Here is a 27,283-nt window from a genome sequence, read left to right as displayed (position 1 = left end):
TAAAGTTCATGTTCAAGATGCAAAATACATTTTCCCCTCAAATCTCCTGTCTTCTTGTGATTCTATGCACAGTCTTGCTCTATTTCCATTCATCTCAGTTTCACCCACTGAATCTGGCATATAAACACCTCTTCACTTTTAATAAACCATTGGCATAAATAAGGATAGTAGAGAGGTGTCTGAATTGAGAAGTCAATACCATTTTACGAGGGTGTACATCTCATTTTCAGAATCACATACGTAAGGTCTTATGTGTGTCACTAGCTACACTGTACCACGATAACCTGGAATTCTTTCAACTCCAGGACTCCAGGCTTGAGAAAAATTAAGATATTTATTTACAGGAAAGGTTTTACTGGAATTTGAGACAGTTACCTTTTAAGTATTTATTCAGAATGTACTGCAAACCATAAAAAACAGTTTCTTCATATTTCACTTTCCTTAATTTGGAATTTTCAGTCTTCTTTTCACGACATTCAAAGTAGGAATATACTTTGCTTGTATTAGGTGGATATTGCTTGTAGTGTGTAACCTACATTGAGAAAAACTTCAGTAAGAGCTCAAAACATCACTACAAAGCACACGAGAAATCATATTTGTACATTAAAGCTGAGACTAACTCCCAGCTCTTCTGGACTATTATTATCTACCCACTCCCACTCTACGCAGTAAGCATTTAGGAGATTTCCCCTTTTTTAGCCACCTTCAATTTTCAGTTCAAAAGGCTGTCTTCCTTATCTTGTTATTCTTTGCTTCTGTGTCAGCTTTCCACCCCTCTGACGACTTCGTTTTGATTAACTGGCAGAGACCCCGGCAAGGATTTTCGGAGCACCACTGAGCACCAACATGCAGGGTCCGTCTTCTCCCTCCCCGCACTTTGGCCAAGCCTTTTAGCTACAGGGAGCCCAAAGCTGTCTGCCACCACCCAAGTGGAGGTACCCGCTGTGTCTGACGGAAGTTTTGAAGGCTGTAATCACATAGCTCAAGTAAAAGCCATACAGGCTCAAGAAGGCATTAGCAACAGCCTTCACCCAAGCATCCCATTGCCCGTGAGCAGAGCAGGTTTCCCAAGCTCAGATTTCGTCAAAGCCAGCTTACAAACCCGCTACTGTTGGTAATGCTGTTAAAATCTACCTGAGGTTTGTATCTCCCCACAGAGTTTGCGAGACGGACTTTTTTCCCGTCTTTGAAAAAAGTTCACATTCAGCATAAAGGAAGCATGAGAAGCATGAGAAGTTGCAGCCTGAAAGTGTGCATTACATGGAAACTGGTCATATGAACATATAATGTTATGCTGGATTCAACCATAACAGCTTTTTTTTTCAGCTACTGAGAGTAAATCTACCCAGAAATTTACTTTGAGTAATATATCATTTGAAGCAAGTACACTTTAAACATTAACAACTTAAACTCACAAAATTGCTACATCCTGATGTGTAAAAAGCAAACTCCATGCAAAATCTGTACTTCCATATTAAACAAAAAGGATACACAATGACATAAATTTCATACTATCAATGTTTAAATCACAGGATACATAAATCAGCTTAAGGCATTCCAAAGGCGAAGCTGCCGAAAGTCTTCTTAAATTATGACGAAAACTCTTGTGAACAAGTCTACACATTCCATAAGGGAAAACTGTTCCTAGGGCAGAGTAAAGCATCATCATGCAACAGAACAAAACTCAAAAAGGTGTGAAAGTTGTGTCTGAATTTTTCTCAAAACCCCAGATTTATAGGTTAGAGCATGAGCTCATTATAAGTTTCTCGCTGCTACTTCTTAGTCCAAATCACCTTAAACATTTTTGTTTCTAATATCACAAGGCATTGGAAAAGGGATAGTTTCACCACTTCTTCCTTTTTGTCTTGTTTTTCTAAAGGTACCTCTGACACTTCAAAATAAAATATTTGAAGGTTTCCCTTACCTGTATTGCTAAAACTGTATATTAGAGGATTTTAAAGATACAGTTTTCTTTTTCCTCTCCAATGCCATTTATATTTAATATTTCACTCCGCTTGCACAATGAACTAGACGGCCCAACTGAATTTTTTGGTTCTCCTACACCAGCACAACGCTGTTGTGGTTGTTTCCAGTGCTGCAAGGAAACATTCAAATAATGAAAAGGTCAGTTTTCAGATCTTTCCATTATCTTTACTTCCATTAAGTTTTCAAGGCCAATCAAATAAAACCCAACCTTGTCATTGCAAGTTTTCTGCCTTTACTTCATACAAAGCCCTGCAACGGAGGCATTTAACGGCACACAGACCTACTCTGTTCCAATTCCCCAGCTGCCCACAAGCAGAACGCTGAAGAGTAGCAGTGTTAGACCCAGAGACAAAACCTGGATTTTAGGTTTAGTTCTAGCTATTAAGAAATGTCTCACTCCACAAATTATAACATGTCCTTTTCTAGTTCTACACCGAGTTTCCAAAAAAAGTAAATCACGCACCCAGCTCATAGAAAACTCTCTTCAGGACATCATCATGCTTAAAGGAAAAAAGAATCCCAACAAAAAACACCACCCCCTCCCTAACCCACCACCCCTCCTACTGTGGAGCAGTCAAAAATATGCTCTGCTTGACAAGTCTTTCTAACTAATGGGAACATGAACACACTCGCACACACAACCACCTTACAAAGACTCGTATTAAACAGACCCTGAGAAAAATAGCATGTAACAGATCATCAGTGGGTTCCTTCACTGTACGGCACAGAGTGGAAGCTCCTTGCTCCGTGCTGTCACCACTGAAGTTACAGCAGCTGTACGAAAAATCTGCTCTTTTTGTGACTGGGACTGGGCTCTAAGTTGGTGCTTCTTTACGATCCGATTCGATCGCCTGGCAACTCTGCTTAACTTTATCTCCACTCTTCATCCCATTGGCATGCTATGGCTTCACGATTTCAGAGTGAAGGCTCCACAGAGCCCCCCAGCTTCAGGTGTACATGGCAGATGTCCCAGGAACGCCTCCCCAGACCACCACCTGAATTCCTGGTGACAAGTTCTAGAGCAAACCAACACAACGCCGTCATTCTATTCATATCACAGAATCACAGAATGGTAGGGGTTGGAAGGGACCTCTGTGGGTCATCTAGTCCAACCCTCCTGCCGAAGCAGGGTCACCTACAGCAGGCTGCAGAGGACCTTGTCCAGGCAGGTCTTGAATATCTCCAGAGAAGAAGACTCCACAACCTCCCAGGGCAGCCTGTTCCAGTGCTCCGTCACCCTCAGAGGGAAGAAGTTCTTCCTCATGTTCAGACGGAACTTCCTGTGCCTCAGTTTGTGCCCATTGCCCCTTGTCCTGTCACTGGACACCACTGAAAAGAGCTTGGCCCCATCCTCCTGACACCCACCCTTCACATATTTGTAAGCATTTATAAGGTCCCCTCTCAGCCTTCTCTTCTTCAGGCTGAACAAGCCCAGCTCCCTCAGCCTCTCCTCGTAGGGGAGATGTTCCAGTCCCCTCATCATCCTTGTAGCCCTCTGCTGGACTCTCTCCAGTAGCTCTTCATCTTTCTTGAACTGGGGAGCCCAGAACTGGACACAGTACTCCAGATGAGGCCTCACCAGGGCAGTGTAGAGGGGAAGGAGAACCTCCCTCGTCCTGCTGGCCACACTCCTCTTGATGCGCCCCAGGATCCCATTGGCCTTCTTGGCAGCCAGGGCAAACTGCTGGCTCATGGTTAACCTGTCGTCCACCAGGACACCCAGGTACCTCTCCGCAGAGCTGCTCTCCAGCAGGTCCGCCCCAAGCTTGTACTGATGCATGGGGCTGTTCCTCCCCAGGTGCAGGACCCTGCATTTGTCTTTGTTGAACCTCATCAGGTTCCTCTCTGCCCAACTTTCCAGTCTGTCCAGGTCACGCTGAATGGCAGCACAGCCTGCTGGTGTATCCACCACACCTCGGGTCAAGCAAAACAAAGAAAACTATATCCACGTGAGACTGCCTACTCAAGTTTCTTTAAAACACTTTAATTGTCCAACTTACTAACTACAGGCTGGTTGCTGAAGTCAACACCTACATTACAATGAAAATTTGCATCATCTTTGGCTATGATCTTCAAAAAAATACTTGGTTTTCACAGTTCGGAGACATGTCCTCCAGCTAAATGCTCTGCCAATTGGTTACAGGACCAAAATTAGTTTAAGGTGTCCAGTGCACACATTTAGCTTGTGCCACCTTTTCCTACTGCATTTAAATACAGGTGTTTTTAGGGACTTCTCATTCTAGCTCTGTTTCGAAGCATGACCACAGAACAGGGTGCTCTGGCTGCAAATCAGAACTGGAGGGCTGAAATCAAGCTGGAACACTTACAGCCACATTTCTCCTCTATGTCGCAAACCTGGGGAAACAGCTCCTCCAGGGTACCTTGCTGGCAGCTTTCAACCTAAACAAAACGCTCAAGTTCCTCAAACATTAAATTACAGGGGTTTAGCGAACTTTTCTGACCTTAGATTAGATCTTAACCTGAAAATATATACCGGCTAGTGTCCAGAAGATAATTATTTATAGGGATTCAAACCTAAATAAAAACTTTGTGCATAACAGAAATGTCAATTTATCAATTAAATTGCTTGAAGTACTTGAAAGAGATAATGAACTAACTTTACAACTGTTACAGATGTGTAAGATTCAATTATATTTGTCACATATTAGAATCTATTTTAACAGTGAAAAATACACATCCCTGGCAATTAAGATCTTTACATCTTAACAAGCTTTACATCTGTAATTTTAAATAACTTGTGCTTCTTTTGATATTCCACAAGGCTATTAGTTTTATCTGTAAAGGTGAAACACCTTTTGGGTGTCTGCAAGGCTTCTCACAGACCACTCAGTATTTAAAGGCACAACCACAATCCTGAAGCGGGACACTTTCCAGGCATTGCTTACTCCAGGTACGCTGTACAGGTACGTGAGAAGGTAAGCACAAGACCCACAGCCCCTGTTCGCTTATCTGGCCATCTGTTTTCCCTCCAAGCTCTCTGGCAGGACACCGTACCCAGCAGGAGCATCTGCCCACAAAACATCATGGCAGCTCTGACCGTTAGCTGGCATTTCTGGACTGCCAGGACGCGGGGAAATAACACCCATCCACCAGAGCGATGGCCAGGGGGGTTGGCGTGCACTGAAATGCCTGGCAGTAAAAAAAGTCTGAAAAAGGATCAAGCTCTAGGAAGCAGGAACAGGTCACAGAAGACACAAAGAATGCCACTGAAAACAAACCAACCAGACAATAAAAAAAAAACCCAAACAAAAAACCACCAAACCCCCAAACAGCACAACACAACACTGCAAGGCACTTGGACAACGCAAACTATGCTTCAAAAAATGCCTGAACTTTCCCTGTTCTCAGATGAAGTTTTTCTGTATTCTACAGAAGAGTGGAAAGAACAACCAGTGACAAAGTACAATATCTGAAACCTGTTTTACGTGACTTACAGATTGAGCCAGTATTGATAAACCTATGCTTTCAGTCAGTGGATGACAGAAGCAGGACTTGTACCGATGGGCTCTTGACAAGCAAGAGTGACTGTAAAGTCAATAGGAAACCCCTTCTCTACAGAAAACAAACCCCAACACAAACAAAAGCCCCTACTGCAATTAAGGGACCCTTACAAAAAAAAAACAAAAACAAAAATATCTTCAAAGGCCTTCTGATATTTAGTTCAAAGACAGTGGTTCAGGTTTTGTCTGCAGAAAGTATGACAAACAGCCCCTTGGAACATCCATCTACAACAAGGTTATGTACTATGACTGAAATAGAGCACTTTTATTCCTGTTGTGATAGCTTCTTACTAAATTTCATCCAAACAAAGGCATATTCTGAACAAAGAATACCTCCACAAGAACTACAATCTACTGAACTAAATCAAGTCAGCCATCTGAGAAAAACCGTGAAGCACTAATTGCATTTAGATCAGCCATCCAAAAAAGCACCCCAAACATTAAGAGTTAAATTTTAAGAAAAAGGAATTAACAGGTATTCATCACAAAATGGGGATGACTGAGGTAAAGGCTGCACTTTTATCGGCTAGATCCTTTGGCACAAAAGCCAAATAATCTTTCAATCTACAAGTTTTGTTATACAAGAGCTTGCAATGAAATGGACTTTAAAAGGTTATTTAAGTCTATGTAACTCAACCATCTGAAAATATGAGAAAACCAGGTCCGACACGAGTAGAGAAGTCAGGTGTGGCCAAATTCTCCATCGCTGGTTTATTCCTGGTGCTCAGCCAGGTCAGATGGGTGCTAACATGAGAAAGATGCTTCTAAGCCCTGCCTACAGTGAAGAAAACAAAACGTGGAGTATCCAGCCAGCACGATATTGTCTGCACTGTGACTCTACAAGCGATGGGGTGGTCACTGGACTGCAAGCCTTGTGTGTACGCCGAAGTGAGCTGTAGCCCTTCCAGTGCAGCTGAGCATCGATTGTAGCCTGTTCTACGTGACAAGTGAAAATGAGAGCTAAAGTCGTGGATCTGCACTATCAGAATGGCTTGTTGATGCTGCAAGACATATATCTGGGGGATCCTCGCACGCGTCTACAACTCGCTGAGTTAGTTGATGATTCTGCTGCAGTGGTGCTTCTGGCCTTTAAGGCGGGGAGACGTCTGCACAGCACATCTGTGATCCCTATTAGCTACAGTATGACGTATTATTTGAAAACATTGTGGAAGAAGGCCGTGATTTAAAAGACTGCTTTACCTAAACCTTTACGAGGTTTAGCCAACAGAGTGGTTAAAAGCAAAGGTTGCCAGGAACCTGTACGGATAACAACATTGTTAACGACAATGAGGAGATGAACCAGTGCTTGGGAACAAAAGCGAATGCTTTATCAGATACCCCTCACTGAGATCAGACAGAACTAACAGCAGCTATAAGGTATAGCTGACCTGTTCCACGAAAAAACCGCCACAACTGTAACTAGCAGTTATATTCAACAAGGATGCTTTTGTAGCTTCCAAAGCAATGACAACAGGAATGCACACCACAAACAAAAGTAGAAACGAAAACCAAACCAAAAGTTAGCATGGTTAAATGATAAGCTTACTTGAATGCAAGGGGAAACCTCAGAAGAATCAATCTTTAACAACTCAACAAAAAAGGCATCCAACAATAGCAGGTAAAGTGCAAGACACTTGAAACAAGTGGGGAAAAAAAAAACAAACCACAATCTAACAGTCAAGTACAATCTTACTATTTTGTTTATACATGAGCTTCAAATCACCACAGGAAAGTAGCCTCAGAGACTCCAGACCCTTTACTAAAAATGCGTAAGTGAAGCAAGTACAGATCAAGATAGTGTTTAAGACCTAAAGTGAGAATATTGGCAGACATCTGCTCTTAGGAGATGAGAGGGACAAACTAACGCAGGTTATGATTGAGGGCTGATCTTGTACCACTTTTAATGTGCCTGTAATTCTAGTTCATCCATCACCTCTTGTACGTGTATTGTAAAATATAAGGACCAGAGGTGAGAAAAAAAAAGTTAAGAGATCAGTCACTAAGAAAACTAAGGAGAGCACATCCACGCAACTGAATTCCAGTGGAAGCTGCACATTATCAGCAGAGATGCTGTAAGTGATCACGTCCACATTCGTTTAAAAACACAAGGTCAAGTGCAAGGATTCCAACTGAATGTATTCTAAATCGCTCAGAGAAAATGTAACTCTTAAAAAAGGTAACGCTTTACAGCAGATTTCTTTACCACTAAAAACTGCTGTGTGCTTTGCATCCAAGATTATAATAACAAAGATGACAAAATGCCTTATGTTTACTGTTTACACATTTGTGAATAATCAGCTGTACTACTTCACATACTGCTACAAGTTTCCTGTTCCTCACTGAAAAAACATTTACCGCTTCACCAGTGAAAGTTTCAATGACCCTGGAAGGGGTTACTTTCCAGTAGTTTAAAAATTGACTGAATTCCATACAGTTGCAGTGTTCCCTTGGAGCAATGATGACTTGGGGTTTGTAGCAGGACCGTGTGACTGCAAATCAAAACTTGGAAGATAACGAACCTAGATAGAGAGAAGACTGCTTCTTTCAAGTGCCAGGCCAGAAATTTCCAATACTTTTCCACTGACAGAATTCCAGGAGGTAAGAGAACACATTCACACCCCGACCACAAGATTTTAATTAAAAAAAAAAAATCAATATATATGCATATACAGGCTGCTGAAAAGAGTATTTTTGCGTCATTAATTACTAGTCAAAGGAGACAGTCCTCATGTCTCTTCCTTGCATACCTCTAGCTTTCTAAATAAAGAATATACAGGCTGTCAGGGCCTGGAATAAACACACACTCACGTGAAGTGCTTCAGAAGTACATGCTCTCCTACATCCGTGCAGAGTAAAAGAAGCCATTCAAAGTGACAAGCACTTCAAATTCAGTATGTAAGGCATACAGAGTTAAAACATATCTTTTGGGCTTCCTTGAAGCGTCCAGGAAGATCTGAATTCTGAAAGGGATCTCATTTACAGTCGTGACAGCAAGTCAGCTCCTCCTATGGGGTAATCGCATGGCAGCTTAGTATAGCCATCAGCTTAATTATGAAACATTCCAAGCAACAGTAATACATTTCATTGGTAAAAGCAAAATAAGCTATTATCACTTTGGCGAGCAAGGTTCAGCGTTCATCTTGATGGCCTTTTTCCACTTGCAGCTCCTGGTCCATCCAGCCCAGGCCTGGCATACGCCAGTCCCTGGTATCTCCCGAATGGACGACACAGCTCTGCTAAGCTGATCCTCTCAGCCCAGCTTCAGACCACATCTACCCTGGAAGATTTCTTGCCTGTGCAGAAATATGGGATAAACAGAGCACTGGGAACCAAGGAGAAAATGGAGAGGTGGTGTGTCAACGATGTCAGAGGAACGAGGAAGGGCACGGACCCTTCTGCCTGGGAAGCGCAAACGGAACCCTCGCTGTCGCAGAGCGGCAAGACGGTGGGGACTTCTTGGTGCAGACACGAGAGTAAGATGTCACGCGGCACGAACAGCGAGCTTCAAGGAGCCTGCCAACATCCCCTTGCCTGCAGCTTTCTAGCAACAAGGACTTTGACTCCAAATGCTTCCTGTTTTCAGTAACACTGAGCCCCCAGCAGGAAACTTAAGTATTAAAAGCGTCATTGCTATGCCGGACAGTCACACCAAGAGGTTCCCCAGATGACACCGCCTCGATGAATCTCTTGGAAGTCCTATGATCCAAAGAATTGAGAAGACTGCTGTTATTTACCAGCAAGGCGCACACGCCCCGTACCATATGCCCACATCCACGCTCCGAGGGGATGGCGCGTAATACCCAGCACACAGGAGGAATTACGCCACTGGGGGATTTGGAGAAGCTTAAGGATACGCAAAAAAGTGCACAGGAAGAAAAAAGTTAACTGATGTGAAAACATTTCTCTTGTTATGGGGGTTAGAGACAAACTACACAATTTGAAGCCCAGGCTCAAAAACCTGGAGCGCTCATACGATCCAGTAAGCCCCAGTTCATAACGGAAGCTCAGTACTGGGTCCAGCGCGCAGCAAGACTCTGAAATTCACCCACTGGGAACTATTCCTGCCGAGAAATATCGAGCATACTAGAAATTAGCTTGACACTCAGCTGTTTTTTCTGAAACACCTTTTATGATTTTGAAACTGAACATTCGATAATCTTCCGTGACTTCAGCGGAAATGTCAGACGCAGACAGGAAAGCAGCCGGGAGGGAGGAGAGGCTGCACTAACGGCCCCAGACAGCTCCCTGCCTACCAACTCCCTTTGGGTCCGAGTTCTTACAGGCGCTAAACCAGTAACTAGTTTTCTCTCCATCCCAAATTTCCAACTGGCAAATTAATTTGCAATTGGGGCGCTGGAGCAAACACTCCAGCTAACGAGGTGTGACAGATACCACCCCGAGACACCAGAACTTCTTCCTCACCGACGGCTGCCTGAGCGAGGGCTGTGCTGTTTAGGATGGTCCGCACATCATCCCCCCCCCCCCGGGATGTTTATTTATACACAGCTTTCGTCACCAACGCTGGTTTGTACGGATCGGCACCTGCGGCAATGGGGTCACCAAGTAAACTCCAGCACTGATACAGGTTTTTCCTCAGAGTCTGAATGTTGCATTGTGCGCAGACAGCTGCGGATACAGCAGAAATATCCGAAAATAAAGGGAAAGACACAGAAGATCAATTCCCATTTTCGCTGTAATCGCTAGTAAGAGTGTTTGGTAACTCCCGTAAAAAGCCTGACGTTGCGAACCACCGGATATTTCCGTGCGATCCCTACTGCAAGCGCTCTCACTAAGTGTGCTTCATTGATCAGCAAACGACGGGATGATCCCGGAGAAGATAAGCGATGTTTGCTCACATTGCCCAACGAGATAAAAAGCAGCCACTTGTTTAAGCAGCGTTCACAGATGCCGGAGCTCCTCAGGGTTGGGAAAAAGCACTCGGGAAGAGACGATGTGAATCGTCCTAACAGAGCACAGCAGACAATTCTGACTGTTTTTAACGTGACACAAAGTGCCCTCGCTGCCACAGAAAGCTTCATCCAAATTCAGTTTTAAACCGGGAAAACAAAACAAAACAAAACAACAAAACCTCAGGCAGGCCTTTACTTGACCTCTTTAAGATTTCTGCCACCCGCGGCATGTCACCACATCGTCCTCCCTACGAAACGGCCAAGGAACCAGACGCAGACTGGTCCCCTGTCCCCCCCGCGCTCCTCGCCACCGCTGATCCCAGAGCAGATCCAGGGAATTTAGGCGAAGCAGCGCGCAATTCAGATTTAAAGCGGACACCGCGTCAGCCCCGGCCCACGGCACCCTGCGTGCCCAGCCCCGGCGCGAAGCCAAGCGGACCCTTCGTGTCTCGGCCGGTCTGACAGCAAACGCCTCGGCGCGGCTCCCCCGCCGCGGCCGCCAGACCGAGCCCGCCGCGGGCGCAGCTCCGCGAGCCCCGGGTGCCCGGAGCCGCCCCACGCGGGGATTTCCTCGCGTGACGCCACGCACCGGCCGTGTCGCGGAGCAGCGGGGGAAGGCGCAGCAGCAGGAGCCAGCGGCCGAGGCGCTGGCTCCGGGCGGTGCGTCGGCCGTAGCACCGGGCCCGGGGCGGCACGGGCGGGCCCTGCCCGATGCCCGCGGCGCTGTGGGGGAGCAGGGCCCGGGCCAGGAGCCCCCGGGACCCAGCGAGACAACCCCCAGGAGCGAGCGAAGCAGGATGACCGAGACCGGGGGGGTGGGACGGACGCGGGCACAGGAACGGCTCCGCTCGCGCCCCGCCCTCCCGCCGCGGCAACACGTGCGCCCAGCCCCGGCGAGGCGGGGGGGGGAGCCCGGGGATGCTCGGCGGCGGCAGGCAGCCCCGCCATGGCCGCCCCCACCCCGCCCGCTTTCACTTTCTCTTCTCGCCCCGGCAGCGCGGCCCCGGGCACCCCGCGGGGGAGCGGGCTCGGCCGTCCCCTCGGCGGGACGGGGCAGGGCGCGGCGGGGCGGCGGGGGGGCAGCCCCCGGGCAAGGCCTCCGCCGTGCCCCCTCCGCGCCGCGCCGAGACCGGGCTCCCGCTCTCACGCCGCGGGGGGGGGGGGGGGGGGGCAGGGGGCGGGAGCCGGCGGGGGCGGCCAGGCTCGGCGCCCAGGCGGGTCCGGGGCGGCAGCGGCACCCTCAGAGGTGACCCCCCCCACCCCTCCTTCCCCTCCCGCCGCGCGCGCGCCCACCTTGTAGGAGTCGGTGGCGAGGAGGATGTTGAACTCGGCCCCCGCCGCCGCGCACTCCATGTCGCCGGGCCCGGGGAGCAGGAGGAGGAAGAGGCGCCGCCGCCAGCACGGACAGGACTGGGCTGCGCCGCCGCCAAGCGCTCGGTGCGGGGGGAGAGAGGAGAAAGGGGGGACGGGGACGGGGCGGGGACAAGGGGATTACAGGCGGCGGGGGGGGCGGGGACCTCGCGCGGCTTCCTGCCCCTCTGATTGGCCGCACGTCCGCGCCGCCGAAGGAGGGGCCCGTGAGGTCACAGCGCGGGTGGGGCGGGGCCAGGGCTCCAGCCGTGCTCTGATTGGGCCCGCCGCCTGGTCGGTGCAGGGGAAGGGAGGAGGTGGCCGTGACATCACGGGAGGCGGGGAAGAGCCCCAGCACCTCACGTTCTCTTTCATTGGATTCCGGGCGGAGGGCGGGGGAGGGGGGCGGGGCTGGCTCTGGGACGTCACCGCACGGCCGGTGCACGCTCTCTCGCGGTTGGCCAGCGGCGCGGCGGGCGGGATCATCGGCAGAGCGGCGGCGGCCGGAGGGGCGCGGGAGCGGTGTGGGCATGCGCGGGGGGGGGAGGGAACATGGACCTGGGTTTCGATTCTCGGCGGCTGCCGCCTCCGGGCCGCGGTTACGGGAAAAGGCGGGCGAGCGGCCGCAGCGCCCGCGGGGGGCGGGGTGGACCCGGGCCCGCCGCGCCACGCCACGCGCCGGGTTCGGCTGCTCCGGCGGGAGCGCAGTGGCCGTGAGGGAGGGCCGGCTGCCCGCGCGCCGTCTCAGGAGCTGCCGCGGGGGTAGGGCGAGGAGGGGGTCGGCGGCCGAGTCCCCCGGGCGATACACCGCTCGCTTGCCCGTAGAAAAATACTTGCTCGCCCCGTTCTAAGTGGGTGTGGGTGAGAAATGGCGTGTGAAGATCCATTCGCCTTCCGGCAGCTGTCTCTGTACTCGTCGTGACTGCCCCTCTGTGTAAACACCTGAGGCTTTTTAATCATGTTCAGCTATTGCTGGAGTCGAGGCCTGTAACTAGTGGTGTCCCTCAGGAGTCAGTACTTGGCCCAGTCTTGTTCAACACATCCATCAATGGCTGGATGCAGGGACAGAGTGTACCCTCAGCAAGTTTGCTGATGACAAAACTGAGAGGAGTGGTGGATACACCAGCAGGCTGTGCTGCCATTCAGCGTGACCTGGACAGGCTGGAGAGTTGGGCAGAGAGGAACCTGATGAAGCTCAACAAGGGCAAGTGCAGGTGGGGAGGAACAACCCCACGCACCAGTACAGGCTTGGGGTGGACCTGCTGGAGAGCAGCTATGCGGAGAGGGACCTGGGAGTGCTGATGGACGACAGGTTAACCATGAGCCAGCAGTGTGCCCTGGCTGCCAAGAAGGCCAGTGGTCTCCTGGGGTGCATTAAGAAGAGCGTGGCTAGCAGGTCGAGGGAGGTTCTCCTTCCCCTCTGCCCTGGTGAGGCCTCATCTGGAGTACTGTGTCCAGTTCTGGGCTCCCCACTTCAAGAAAGATGAAGAGCTACTGGAGAGAGTCCAGCGGATGGCTACAAGTATGATGAGGGGACTGGAACATCTCTCCTATGAGGAGAGGCTGAGGGAGCTGGGCTTGTTCAGCCTGAAGAAGAGAGGGCTGCGAGGGGACCTTATAAATGCTTATAAATATCTGAAGGGTGGGTGTCAGGAGGATGGGGCCACACTCTTTTCCATGGTGCCCAGTGACAGGACAAGGGGCAATGGGCACAAACTGAAGCACAGGAAGTTCCGTCTGAACATGGGGAAGAACTTCTTCCCTCTGAGGGTGACGGAGCCCTGGAACAGGCTGCCCAGGGAGGTGGTGGAGTCTCCTTCTCTGGAGATACTCAAGACCCGCCTGGACAAGGTCCTGTGCAGCCTGCTGTAGGTGACCCTGCTTCAGCAGGAGGGTTGGACTGGATGACCCACAGAGGTCCCTTCCAACCCCTACCGTTCTGTGATTCTGTGAGTTGTTCTGTGACAGTGGAAAATACCGCTTTTGGAGCAAGCAGCAAATATGGTTTCTGGCGCAGTGGTGGCTCGTCCGTGATGGGGAGAGAGTCTCATTGCTCTCCGCTAACCAAAAGTATGGAAAAATAACATTAAATGTTGACAATGCTGCTGGTCAGCACTGCATTAAAAAAGCTGCTTAATTTGCCTTTTATGTAAAACCATTGGTGAATTAACACTTAGGGTGACGTTTGTTGATACACAAATCCAAACCCCAAATCATATAGCTAATAACTGTTTATTAAGATGATTGAGAAAAGATGGTTTTCATCAGTCAGATTTTTCATAGAAATATGAGTATCCAACAAGATTGCAAAGAATAAGATCGGGAATGGGATCCGGATATTTTGGACCTGAATCCGCATCGGTCCTGGCTGAGCCGTACGGGCACTGTGAGCTGCATTCTTTCAGTTGCCTGTGTGTGCCCATGTTGACTTCTGCGTGTTCTTGCTTTATGCCATTTCATGCGAGAGAAGCACCAGTTCTTTCACTTAATTGTGACTAAGTGCTATTAAGCTGTGTATTTACTGTTTAAAAAAAAAAAAGGTAAACGCTGGCAGTCACTAACAGTTATGAAGCCATATGACACTAATTCCCTTAGTTTTCTCAGGAGGTAAAGGCTTTCCAGGGAGCAGGAATAAGTCAGTGAAGCAGCTGGAAATGTTAGGAGAAGGTGTGCATCAGGGGTGTCCTGCACGCTTCCCTCTGCCGGCTTGTCTGTGCTCTCTTTTGCAACAAAACCTGGGAGGAGCAATGGTAATTGCTGTTATTGCTATTATCCACCATGAACTTGCAACTAGCTCTTCTCCTTGCCTTAGATTTTCTGCTTGCTCTTGTTCAGTCCCATGGACATGAAGTTATCTTCTTACCATTACTTCCCTATCACAGCAAGCAAAGTTGAAATTTCCGTTTTCCTTCTCAGGGCTCTCTGTAGCTCTTCCCCTTCTTATCTCTTTGTCTTGTTTGCTGCTCTGTACCAAACCTGGTCTGCTCTTTTCCATTGGCAAAACTTGTCTTACCCTACTGTTTACGTGCCAGTCTAGAAAGCTGCTCTACCTTTTTCCTCATCCTCCTTAAATATGAAATGATTTTTCTGAAGTTGTTTGGACTTGGCTCCTCCTTACTTCCTTCTGAGGATTCCTTTTGTAGAGTGTCCCACCAATGTGACAACATGATTATGGGATAATTTGAAATGATCTTTATATACAAATCTCCCTTGTTTTGTCCCAAAACTTTCTTCTGTGATGTTGTTTATATCAGAACGTTCCCCCTTACCACATCCTTTATCTGTGCATTTTTCATGGTGAAATTTCTCTGCCACAAAGGACAAATCTTCATTTTTTGGGGGAAAGTCAATTTTAGTATAAGGCAGATTAATAAAAAGAAAAAATAGATTCATTTGATTGGATCAGTCTTTTAACTGTTGCAAGAAATTAGAAAAGATAAGTACTACAGGGCTTGTTTGTTTTTTTTAAAAATGACATTTCTTGCTACAGAATTCTGCTGATACAACTTCAGGCCTTGAATAGAATAATTCATGATTATTTGCTCGGGCAGAATTTTTAATTGTCAGCATCTTCCTTCTCCTCCTGCTGGCTCTTTCTTGTATCTTACGACATGCCAGAACTTGAATAATGGTTTAATTTAGCTTGTATGAACATATCTAAGGCTGTATCTGTAATGAAATATTGTAAAGTTAGGACACTTCAGAGTATTAATGGAAAATGGTATTATGCTAAACAGAGCTGTATTAAATCACAGTTTGCTGGTGAAGAGAATGTATTTTAAGTTTGGAAAAAATTAAATACAGCTCTTGCAGCAGTAGATAGTGGGAGTGTAGTTACAATGGCGGAAGAGAAATAATCCTAGGAACCTCAAACACTCGATTCCTGTGCTGTATTTGTCATCTGTTATCTTGCGAAACCGACTTTGGACTGTTCATCTGGCTCATTGAAATCAGGATTTGTAATGTATGTGGGGCTTAACTTCTCTCTTCAGATGGAACCACACCAAGAAATCACGTTCTTAAATTTAAATGTGAATTCAGCTAAATTGTTTCTGATACCGTTTAGCCTACTGATAGAGTTCTTCAATAATTATCTTCTAACTTTGGCATGTGAGAGATATTTAGAGGTAATCATTTTAGATATTTTTAATAAACAAAGTTCTAATGGTAGCTTTAATAAATTCATATTAATGCAGAGATACCTTTTATTCCCCAGGGATTTCTGATAATAAATTATATTCTGCGTAACAGAAGTGTCCAGTCAGCATTTAATGTATATAAAGTCTATAACGTAGTCTGCTGCTGTGTTTGGAGGAAAGCTATTCTGCAAATGTGTCCTCAGGTTGGTGTCTTAGGAGGTGTACAAGGACAGCCAAATTAAGATGGATATTACCTGACATCCGTTCTTCAGTCACTGTTGCAAAGCTTGATAATTATTTCATCTAGCCGTGAGAGTCCCATCACAGTCGCGCAGAAGATCTGTGCGACTGAAATTTCTGCACACGCCATGCTCAGAGGGTGAATTCTTTTCCCCCTAAAGAGTTTCTGGTTCTTTTGGTCAATCATTCTGAGCCCCAACCAATCCCCCGTGCTCCCTTTATCTTGGTGATAATTCCAGAGCATATTGACAGATTAAATGTCAACATGATCTCTTAATACTGTTATTTTTCTGTTCAAATATGCTGGCGAAAGAACAGAATTTTAGCTGTACTCCTTCGTGCTTTAGGTTTGGTGCAACTAGTGCTTATGGTGGTGTTTAAGCTTATAATGTTTGTCATCAAGTCCCTCGGTACCTGACAGCCAGGCTGGTATTGCTGGAGTTTATCAGACATCCGTCACTCTCCACCTCGGTGGATACAATTCTTGCTGTGGAGCTACGAGGAAAATGGAGTGGAGCCTGTAGACTTTTTTCCAGGGCTAAGTCTCCTAAATCTCCTTTTATCCTTCCTAAAGCTTCCCATCCTACACTGTTCTGCAGCATCACGGTGTTTCCTCTGTGTTTTTGTAGCATTCTTTCACCTTGGATATCTGGCTGGGACTCGGGAGTTAATCAGTGCGTAATTGGTTAAGATCATCTAAGTAGATTTTAATAGGCTTGAGAATTTAATTCTCATTGCTAAGCAGTATCCATCAGTAGTCTTGTTAAATACTATCCCAATCACAAGGAATCGTGGAGAGGTAGATTATTTTGCATAGAAGTGAATTAAAAAAGTCCTGACACATCATTTTAAATCGTATTTAGTGAATGAAGCAAGCCTAGTATTTCTACCCTGTAGTTTATCCAAAGGCTTGTGGAGAAGTCTGATTAAATCATAACTCAAAATACTCTTTAAAAATTATGTGCTATGCAGACTGTATAAAAAACCTGACTATAATATGTGTGAAAAATAAGAGGAATTGCTTTATTTATGCAGCATATAGGACAAGGTTAAATCCAGTGCAGGATTCTGTTTACAGGAGATGGCAGATTCTTCTGGTGAGCAGTCACACTGGATTATACGTAATTTGATATTTAGATCTTTTGTCTGTGTGTGTGTATATAGATATAAACCCCCTAATACTCTTTTGAAATGCTGCTTGGCAGTCTATGTACTGAAGCTCCCGTTCAGTCCATGGCACAGCATCTCTTTTTTTGAACTCCAGCTTCCAAGAGGTGTTTATGTGACTGCAGGACCAGGGTCAGCAAGATTCACACCTCAGCACAGCTAACCTTCAAATGTTTGTCAGGTTTTGTGCTTCTGAGGGCGAGTCACAGCTAGTCAGTTTTTCTTTATACCTTCGTAAGAACTGTACCTCGCCATTAACTTTTATCTTCGGAAGTCAATGCGTGTGTTTCTGCTGGGGGCTGAATTAGTAGATTCCCAGACATGCTGTGAGACTTCTTGCCTTGATTTCTGGAAGAGATGAATTTCACGTTATTATTGTGGCTTTGTATCACAGCACGTAAGTTTTTATTTCTTGGCATGCATTGCATAACCAGGACTGAGGTTTCTGCATGTTCTTCAAAGAGTAACCAAAGTTCAATCACTTCATTGTTCAGAGTAATGTACATCTGAGATAACCTGAAAATGCTGTCACGCAGATGGGTGAAGGCCATAGGACACCCTGAAGTTTCCGGTGTTACAGAGATGCCGGACTGGTTCTGCATATTTGCTGTGGATCCAGCACAGTTTGCTAGCTTTGGCCGAGTCCTGAGGCTCCCTCTGCAGAGAGCCGCTCAGGTGGATCTGCTCTGCGTTTTTTCAATGCTGAAGATTCCTCATGAGCTGGATGGCAAGTGTTGTGCATGGATGTTTGAGTGCATCTGTCTAGCACCAGCTTGGATCGAGAAAGACCTTCCTGAGCTGGAGCTTGCTGGATCTGACGTGGCTCCATGAAGTTAAAGGTGTCCGTGTTGCACTTCTGAGTCTTCCTGGTTTTGTACCAAGGTCCAGATCTTATTCTTCATGTTCCAGATTATATAAAAATGGCTAAGCCGCTTCCAGATCTGAACCAACACTGACAGCTTGTTTGTATAGCGCTGCGCCTGAGCCAAGAAAGTTTGTATTAATAACCTCTGAGCTATACAGAGTGTGTCCATGGCTCAGTCAATGTGCAGCTGAAATAACCCTCCACAGCCAGTTCAGTGGTGGCTGTTCGGTGTGGGATGCAGTGCAAGAAGGGAGCTGACATGAATATTAGACTGGATCATGTGTGCTTTGCCCACACCAAGGTTCCCAAACGTCCAAACAGATGGGTTTCTTTTTGTTTTAAATCAAGTAAGCACAAAGTATTTTCTTTGCCTCCCAAACCAGATTTCCTCCACTTCATCACAGTGCCCTGAGGCTCAGCTTGGGCAAATAGAGTTCATGGTAATGGAGGCATTTGGCTTTTACAGGAAGAAGAGTGAAATATTTCCAATAAATATCTTTCAGGATTCAGAAGTACTGCTAAAGAGTTTCTTCAGCAGTGTTTGGCCGATGGAGAACTTGTGATGCTACGGTGTAGCGTGAAAATTTTACTGCTATTTGTCTAGAATAACATCTGTAATTTAATCCATTTTTACTGCTCCAGAGTAAAATAATAAATAGTGAGTCCTCTGGAGCTGAGGCCATTTCTAGTTCTGTGTTTGTTTATCAATTTCTAATTCTGTGTTTGTTTATCACCTGATGTGGTGAGGACTGGTTCAGACCAGAGCCTCTGCACTGACCCAGCAACCAGTGACTGCAGTGTCTGTGCAGTGTGATTGAGCTTTGTGTGGTGGAGGGTTAAGAGACCTGGAGCTAAATGGATTGATTTTTGTTGTGTATTTCACAATACACAGTATGTATTCAGATACCAGAAAGAGAGAGATGTACAATTGTGTGTGTAGGTAAAAATACAGAGCTGACAACACCCACTACATGACTGAGTTAGCAGAACTTGCACAGTTCAACCACGCTGCCACAGTTATGTCTGAGGGCCTAATGACAGTTGTCTGGTTTGGAAAGGCAGAAGGTGACTTTCTAAAGATCCAGGCCTCTGTGTTTGTTCTAGCAAGCTGAAGGTTATATTTCTCTTCATTTGATTTCTACCTACCCAGGAAGAAAAGAAAAAACCTGGAACCCCCTAGAAACACCGGTTGCCCAGAATTTCTGTTTTCGCTGCATAGGCAGCATGAAGGATTATACATCTTTAGTGATTGCCCAGTTTCTGTGATACTCATACTGGCTTTGCAGGAGAATAGCTGAAGCCAAACAAGATAAATCAACACATTTGTAAAAAGCAGCGGAGGGCCAGACACCGGTCATTTTGCTACCACCCATTGGTTAGAGGAGTTGCAGTTTCACCGCTTGTGACATGAGCTGGTCTCCTCACATGAACTTCAGCCTTGAACTGTCTTTCCTCTGGGGTTGTGTTAACACGCTCAGACACTTTCTGCTTAGGCTTGGTCGTGCAACATGCAGTGCTTCTCCAGCGAGCACTCTGAGCTGCCACCGACTTCAGTAAGCGCAGGATCTTGTCTACTGTTTCTTTAAAGAGAGAAAAAAAGGAATAATTTATTTATGCTCTCTGAAAGAATGGTATGGAGAGCAAGCTGTACTGAACAGTTTTCTGGCAAAAAAAATATCACAGGGTTACAAAATTTATTGCACTACAAGTTTAAAGAAACGTGTGATTTTTTCCCTTGTGCCGTTTCTAAAAGGGGACTGGAAGATTTATCAGGCAAAGCCCTTCCTCCTGCCATTCCTGAGGAATGCGAATATTTAGATTATAAAGGGGTAAGGACAGAGCCCCAAGTGTTGTCCATTTTCCTAACAGCTCACCACAGATTACAGTTTGACCGTTTCGGTCAGTCAGCAAGAGTATTTGTAACCGTGACTGGAGCTGTGATACTGCGTAAAGATGCAGGGCTGTTCTGCTAAGTCATCCTGGCTGTAGGTGAGAGAAGCCTGCATACAGATGCAGGATCATTTCTGCTCGCTCAGTGCTGGTGCGTGCAAACTGCTGCTGGACTGCGCCATGGCTCATGCTGCTTCTGTTGCAGAAGTGGAAGCAGAATTCTCTAGGAGAACACCTTTGAAACCAGGGAAATCCTCATGGAAATGTATATTTAGGTTTGTATTTCGTCGCTTATTAAGGTAAAAATGAAGGGAAAAGAGTGGAATTTAGAATATTAGCCTAAGCCCATAACCAGCAAAAACTACCTCAGGTGCTTAAATTTAGGGTGTTCTCAGTTTATTGACTTGAGCAGGACTGAGGTCGGCGCATTTGGTGAATAATTGCTGAAGTGACAAAGTAGTGTGTGTGTGTGCACTCATTTACAGAGCTGGAGATCTTTCTTTCTGATGTCTTGGACATAAATGACCTCTGAAAAAAGTTATTTTTTTAAAAAAGTGGTCCTACACAATATTCTCACTGTGTGTAGGGCACTGTGCTTCCCAAGACCTATGCTGACTGATTTACGTGAAGCGCAGAGTACCCTCGAGCAGCAGACACCCTCCTAGAGCAGTGCCCCGCAGTCCTTGCAGTACAGAAGAGACATAGGTTGCATCTGCTGTCTTCCAGACCCAATCCATCTTCAATTTTCTCCACAGTAGACAACGCTGGGTGGGTTGGTGTGCAGCCTGGGCTCGCCGGTAGCTGGCTGGTCGGGAGCTGTGCTGCAGGGCACAGGCTGGGAGCATCCACGCTCAGGGATTTAAAGAGCAGCACGGCAGAAAGGGGCTGCCGTGCTGCTCTTTAAATCCCTGAGCAGGTTTCTGCTCTTGCTCTCCACATGGAAAAAGATTGCAGCTATATTTTGCGAAGAGCTTTATCCCATTAGTGTGCACAAAGCATGGCCTAGAAATGCTCTCTGGATGCAAGCAGAGGGATGTTTGTGGATGCCGACGGGCTGAAGGGAGGTGGGCACCGAAGCAGTCGGGCTGTGGGCATGCGCAGAAGCAAACCGATAGGCACCGAGAAGGTCTTTGGGCTAAACAAATAGGCACTTACTACATTGTACAGAGTTTTTTGTGAATGGTGCGTTTGGATTTAGGTCTGTTTTTTTCCATTAAATTCTACTTTACTCACCTTTGTCCTAATTTTAGTTTAGTGCTTTGTAATTAAACATGAAATGAAAACTGGAGATGGGAGCCTGCTGTGGCAGAAGAGGAGACAGGGATGAACTTTATGCATCAATTTCAATACAGATCAGGCTGATGCATAAATTAAAAAAACCACATTACCTCAAATTATGAGGTGCTACAAGAGGCGCTGAGAAGCAGAAGGAAAATCTGCCTGAGCCTAGCAGGAAGAGAGATGGCAGGCATGCAGTGTAACAGCTTGTGCTGCATCAGGAATCGATGTGGGATCCCAGTTTGAGCTGTTTGATTTGGATTACACCTACCCAACAGATACCTGTAGGGTCTGGCTTTTCACTTCGGTGACATTTGGAAAGTTTGTCAATCTGATAAGTTGCAGTGAACTGAATTACAGCGTGGTCCCCTGCACACAGTGTTTTCTTGCCAGCTTCTCTTCTTCTCCTGGTTTGCCAAGCTCCCTGAATTCAGTTCCTGCCTAGAGTCTCATTTCTTCCTTGGTGCTCTGGAGAAATGAACAAAGTAATCAAAGCACACCCCTGAAATCCACACTTCTTTATAGCTAGTCCTTTCTTTGGGATCCCAGGTGTCTTTTGTATTTCTCTCTCTGTAAGTTGGTTCCTGAGATCTCAAAGTTAGTGGAAACAGGAGTGAGATTTTAAACAATATGTATAAAATGATCATCGCACAAATAATAATTGTGAGATGAAACAAGAATCAGCTGTCTGGCAGTATTGCTTTTTAAAAATGAAAATGAGAGAATCTTTACCAAAAAATTAAAAAGTCAGGCATTTAGCTGATCAGGTAGCAAGTAATGATCATTCCACCAATGTTTTGGGTAATTTGTGGACCAGTGAACCCAGTGAGGTGAATAGTTGGCTTGTGACAATCCTTGGTGTCAGATGAAATGTGAACCTTTCTGTAGCCTCCCTTGATCTTACTGTATTGAACCAGTCCCTTCCTTGTATTTTCATTTTCTCATTCATTTTGTCATTCTATCTAAAGCACCCATTTTGCTGCTTCTGGCAGCAGTTTCTTTCTTGCCAGGGCGGCAGAAGGTATCTGATATATTTTTTCCTGCAGATACCTCCCCCTATGGTTTATATAGCAATGTTTTCTCTCTTTTATAAACTGATCATGATAGTGGAAATTTATCCGTATTCCTGTTAAGAGGATTTATTTCTGTGTCACTTTATTGCTATTAATGTATTATCCAGTCAGCTAACTTATACTGTCACAAAGATCTGTCGTTTGATAATAACTTGATTCCAATTAAAAGATTTAAATTTAGAAGACTTTTAAGATTTAAATAACAATTAACTGATAAATGTCGTGCAATATTTGTTAATCCCAAAAGTCTCTTTTACAGAGAGAAAGGAAATACAGTGCTGGAAATTTGAAGGGGGAATGTCTGAGTGTGCAGCCTAAGAAACAGTGTTCTATTTGATGCTGAAATACTAAAGAGTCAAACCTTTTCCTCCCAAAGAGGAGGACAGTGAGGACTAGCATGGAGCAATGGAAAAGAGTGAGAGTGAAATTGAAGATTTGAAATAAACTATCCGGAAGACAACAATGAGGATATATATGTAGAAGAAATAGTCAGTTGTCCTTGTTTATGCAAACAGTGCTGGAGTAGCCTTCCCCACCCTCCCTATGAGTCCTGGCTATGAGGAAGTTCTCAGGAGTTCCAGTCAATCAGGAAGTCAACAGAGGAGTTGTGTTGTCGTCGTAGAATCATCATAGAATGGTTGGGGTTGGAAGGGACCTTAAAGACCATCTAGTTCCAACCCCCTTGCCATAGGTAGGAACACCTTCTGCTAGATTAGATTGCTCAAAGTCCCATCCACCCTGGCCTTGAACACTTCCAGGGAGGGGGTATCCACAGCTTCTCTGGGCAACCTGTGCCACTGCCTCACCACCCCCAGAGTAAAGAATTTCTTCCTTGTGTCTAATCTAAACCTACCCTCTTCCAGTTTAAAGCCATTACCCCTTGTCCTATCACTACAGGCCCTCATAAAAAGTCTCTCTCCAGCTTTCTTGTAGTCCTCCTTCATGTATTCCCTGGAGCCTTCTATTCTCCAGGCTGAACAGCCCCAGGCTTTCAGCCTTTCCTCCTAGGTGAGGTGCTCACCCCTCTGATCATTTTTGTGGCCTTCCTCTGGACCCGCTCCAACACGTCCATGTCTTCCCTGTGCTGAGGGCTCCAGAGCTGGACGTAGGACTCCCAGTGGCCTCTCACCAGAGCAGAGCAGAGGAGCAGAATCCCCTCCCTTGACCTGCTGGCCACGCTTCATGTGATGCAGCCTAGGATATGGTTGGCCTTCTGGACTGCGAGCACACACTGCTGGGTCATGCTGAGCTGCTTGTCAACCAGCACCCATAAGTCCTTCTCAGCAGGGCTACTCTCAATCCATTCTCCGCTCAGCCGGTGTTTGTGCTTGGAATTGCCCCGACCCATATGCAGGACCTTACCCTTGGCCTTGCTAAACTTCATGAAGTTCACATGGGCCTACCTCTCAAGCCTGTCCAGGTCCCTCTGGATGGCATCCCTTCACTCCAGTGTGTTGACCGCACCATGCAGCCTGGTGTCGTCGTCAGACTTGCTGAGGGTGCACTCAATCCCACTCTCCATGTTGCCGACAAAGATGTTAAACCGTGCTGGTCCCAGTACCGACCCCTGAGGAACACCACTTGTCACTGGTCTCCACTTGGAAATCGAGCCGTTGACTGCAACTCTGTGAGTGCGACCATCCAGCCAATTCCTTATCCACCGAGTTGTCCATCCATCAAATCTGTGTCTCTCCAGTTTATAGACAAGGATGTCATGCGGGACAGTGTCAAATGCTTTGCTCAAGTCCAGGTAGATGGCACCAATTGCTCTTCCCATATCCACCAATGCAGTAACCCCATTGTAGAAGACCACTGTTGGCCACCTTATATCAGTTTCCTGATTTATGTGTTGAGTCACACTGTGGTACACTGGTGTTCTGGCTGCTGGTTATCCAGTTTAGCATCTCGTCTAGCATATCAACCTTCCAGGAGATGTACCTGACATTATTTTGTATGGTGCACAAGGCAGGGTCAGGGCAAGGAGGATGGCTATGAAGTTCCAGTCTCACAAAGGTGATACGAGAGTTCTAAGTGCAGTGAGGAGGTGGTATAGTTCCAGATTCAGACCTGGGATTTAGAGGATATTCCTGGATGCGAGGATGTATATGTAGCCTTAAAAACATTATGTTATTTTGAGCTGGTGGGAGAGGAGATGCATCAAGAAGGGAAATAGGGGAGCTGAAGTCTTGGCCAGTCCTGAGCTTATTTCTTTTCCCATCATTTCCTGTTGGATCTCAGGCAACTCACTTAAAGTCTTGGTGATAATTCATGGAGCTGTCCAGGTTGGAAGAGACCTTGGAAAATCTCTAGTCTGGCCTACTGCTCAAAGCAGGTCAATAAGGAACTGAGACCTTATTGTTCGGGTCTGTGTTGTGTCAGATCTTGAAAATTTCCAAGGACAGAGGTTCTCCCGTGTCTCTGGTCAATTTGTTCCAATGCTTAAGCATTGTGACTGTGAATTCTCCTCCCACTTATATCCAGCTGGAACCTCCCCTGCTTCAGCCTCCTTGTAGGCATTGAAAGGCTGCTATTAGGTGCTCCCTAAACCCTTCTGCAGGCTAAACAAGCTCAGCCTCACCTCACAGGGCATGTGTGATCTAATTGCATTGGATGAGTCTTGATTTCTCAAGAGATACTTCCCTTAGTCTTCTTCCAAGGAGAAGATAGTTCTCCTTTACTCCCCTCTCTAGGCACAGCAGCCAGGGAGACCTTGCTTGTGAAGACTGAGATGAAGCAAGCATTGAGTACGTCAACCTTATCTGCACCCACTGTCACTAAATCACCCATCCCCTTCAGCAGCAGGCCTATATTTGTTTATTCTTTTAATACTAATGTAGCAGCAGAAGCTCATGTTGTCCCCCATGTCCTTTGCAATTTTCAACTCTAGCTGAGCTTTGGCTTTCCTAACATCATCCCTGAGTGCCTAGGCGATGTTTTAATATTTGCATTGAGGGCCTTTGTCTGTCCCATCTGTTCAACCATCCGTCCAAGCATCCCAGAACTCAGCTGGTATGACTAATCTCATAACGTCTCAGTGATTCCAGTGATGTCATAGCTCTGCATCCAGATGTGGAGCCCTAGCTGCTCCTGTTACTCTGGCTGCATGTGTTTGTGTATGGGCATTTGAGGTGGCCCCTTTACACTTATTTTATCCTTCCAAGGGCTCTCTTCCTCCTATCGCGTTGTCTCACCTACTCAGCACCTTGACCTCCCTTGCTTAACTGCAAGCTGTTATCACCATTCCTTGATGTACCTTGTCTGAAGTCCTCTTTACCAGCTGGCAAGCCTGTTCCTTCTGTGTGACATGAGGCTGGTTGTACTTTTCTGTCTTACTGGCATATCATAATGATAAATACATGAAAAAATTGTGAGCAGAGCTGGTTGAAAGCAGAAATATGTACCTTGTGGGAAACTTGTGTTTGTGAGGAAAATTCTTTATGTTAGAAACAAAGGTAGAAATGTCGATATTTGATGTGGAAGGATTTATTAATTTTTTTTAAGATAAATACAAATGTTTTGTTAAAAACGGCCTTTGAAAAATGTTGAAATGGAGGCAGGGAGCTCAGCTTCAAGACACTAGCTGCAGTGCACAGCTTGGATGCTCTGCTTGGAGCCCCAGCAGGATGAAGGGAACTGGGAGACTGGAAACCCTGAGAAGAGTGAATGAACCTGGAAGCTTTGGACTCAATGGCTACAGGATTTCTGGGCTCCTCACTCTCTGTCAGGGCACTGAATAAATCTGGGTCAGCCATACCTTCGGGGTTTCCTGGAAGCCCGAGCATGCTTTAGCCTGGTAAAGGGTTGGAAACAAGCAAGATAAGGTTTTATTTGAACTTCTCTTTTTTAATACGAAACTCTTTAAAGCCTATATGTATTCATGAGATGTGTTAGTTTTAGCTACTCAGCATTTCCTACTTGTTGAGTCAGAAAATTCCCCAACTGGTTGCTCACATAGTGCAGCACTGTTGCTGTGGTAATGCAGGCTGTTGGGAACCTAGGAAATGATGGTCTTTGTCATCACAACCAGAGATCATGGAAGACCCTGAATATGTTATGCCAACTGTGAAGGAAGGTGGCTACAGTGTGGTATGTGAATAAGCTTCTCCCCTTTTACTGTGCACAGACAGTAACCTCTTCATGAAGATAGCTGACTTTTTTTGATGTTGCTTTTCTTCAAGTGAGCTGCCTGGAAGACCCATCAGACTAGGGAATGTAACAGGCAACTGCAGTGCCCCCCTCAAATAACTGTGAGCAATTGCTGTAGTTCCTGTGATTGTTGACTTAAGGTGAAAGTAGTTCACAACGGTTCTGGTTCAGAAGGCGAGCTCACAGTGGTGGGACAAATCTGTACAAGCAACACACACTGAAATCTTTCTCTATATAGGTATTTCTGTACACCTTTTGAGAAAGATTGGTATATATATTTCTGTATACTTTTGAGAAAGATTTTAAAGTCTGTAAATTCATCGTAAGGAGCCAAGACCTTCCAATACTCCTGCGAATACTTCTGCGGATTCTACTGTGACTTATTAATATATAAAAGACTATGTTGTATTTTATCTTCTATGAAATTTGTGATCTTCAGTTGAGTTAGCTAGAAAATCATAGTGAATTCCTGCATAGATTTAATGCTCTTGATTGTAAGTGCCTAGGGAAAAATCTGGACTTAACATTTTCTGAGCAACACATAGCACTTAACAGAAGCAGCGAGATTGAAGTGCTTTGATCTTCTACAGCTCAGGTCTGCGCGGCTCTGCCTGGCACTTAGTGGCAATCATACAAGTACAGATGCTCCAGTTTCTAAAAGGCCACTGCTGGAGCATAAACTTTTACTCGTTTCATACATTCTGACTACATACAACTT

The 27,283-nt window shown here is 46.1% G+C and overlaps 1 protein-coding gene and 1 long non-coding RNA gene across 3 annotated transcripts in view; both read right to left on the bottom strand.

The window, feature by feature from the left end:
* The window catches only part of NAMPT (nicotinamide phosphoribosyltransferase), a 30,426-nt gene extending 18,536 nt beyond the window's left edge, over positions 1-11,890 (bottom strand). For both annotated transcript variants that reach the window (XM_075427633.1, XM_075427634.1), the window contains exons 1-2: positions 11,711-11,890; positions 376-532 (exon numbers count right to left, since the gene is read on the bottom strand). In XM_075427633.1, coding sequence (XP_075283748.1) covers positions 376-532; positions 11,711-11,770 — 217 coding nt within the window. In that variant the 5' untranslated portion in view covers positions 11,771-11,890. The remainder of the gene's footprint in view (positions 1-375; positions 533-11,710) is intronic.
* A 2,090-nt stretch (positions 11,891-13,980) lies between these two features.
* LOC142362189 (uncharacterized) lies at positions 13,981-16,315 on the bottom strand. The gene is made up of 2 exons (XR_012764784.1): positions 16,161-16,315; positions 13,981-15,436 (listed from the first exon to the last, which is right to left on the bottom strand). It is a non-coding gene; the product is annotated as an uncharacterized LOC142362189 (long non-coding RNA).
* Between the last annotated feature and the right edge of the window lie 10,968 nt (positions 16,316-27,283).

This window comes from Opisthocomus hoazin, chromosome 8 (assembly GCF_030867145.1).
Source record: "Opisthocomus hoazin isolate bOpiHoa1 chromosome 8, bOpiHoa1.hap1, whole genome shotgun sequence".
In the NCBI taxonomy this organism is placed as follows: Eukaryota; Metazoa; Chordata; class Aves; order Opisthocomiformes; family Opisthocomidae; genus Opisthocomus; species Opisthocomus hoazin.
This window is presented reverse-complemented; position numbering and strand designations above follow the sequence as displayed.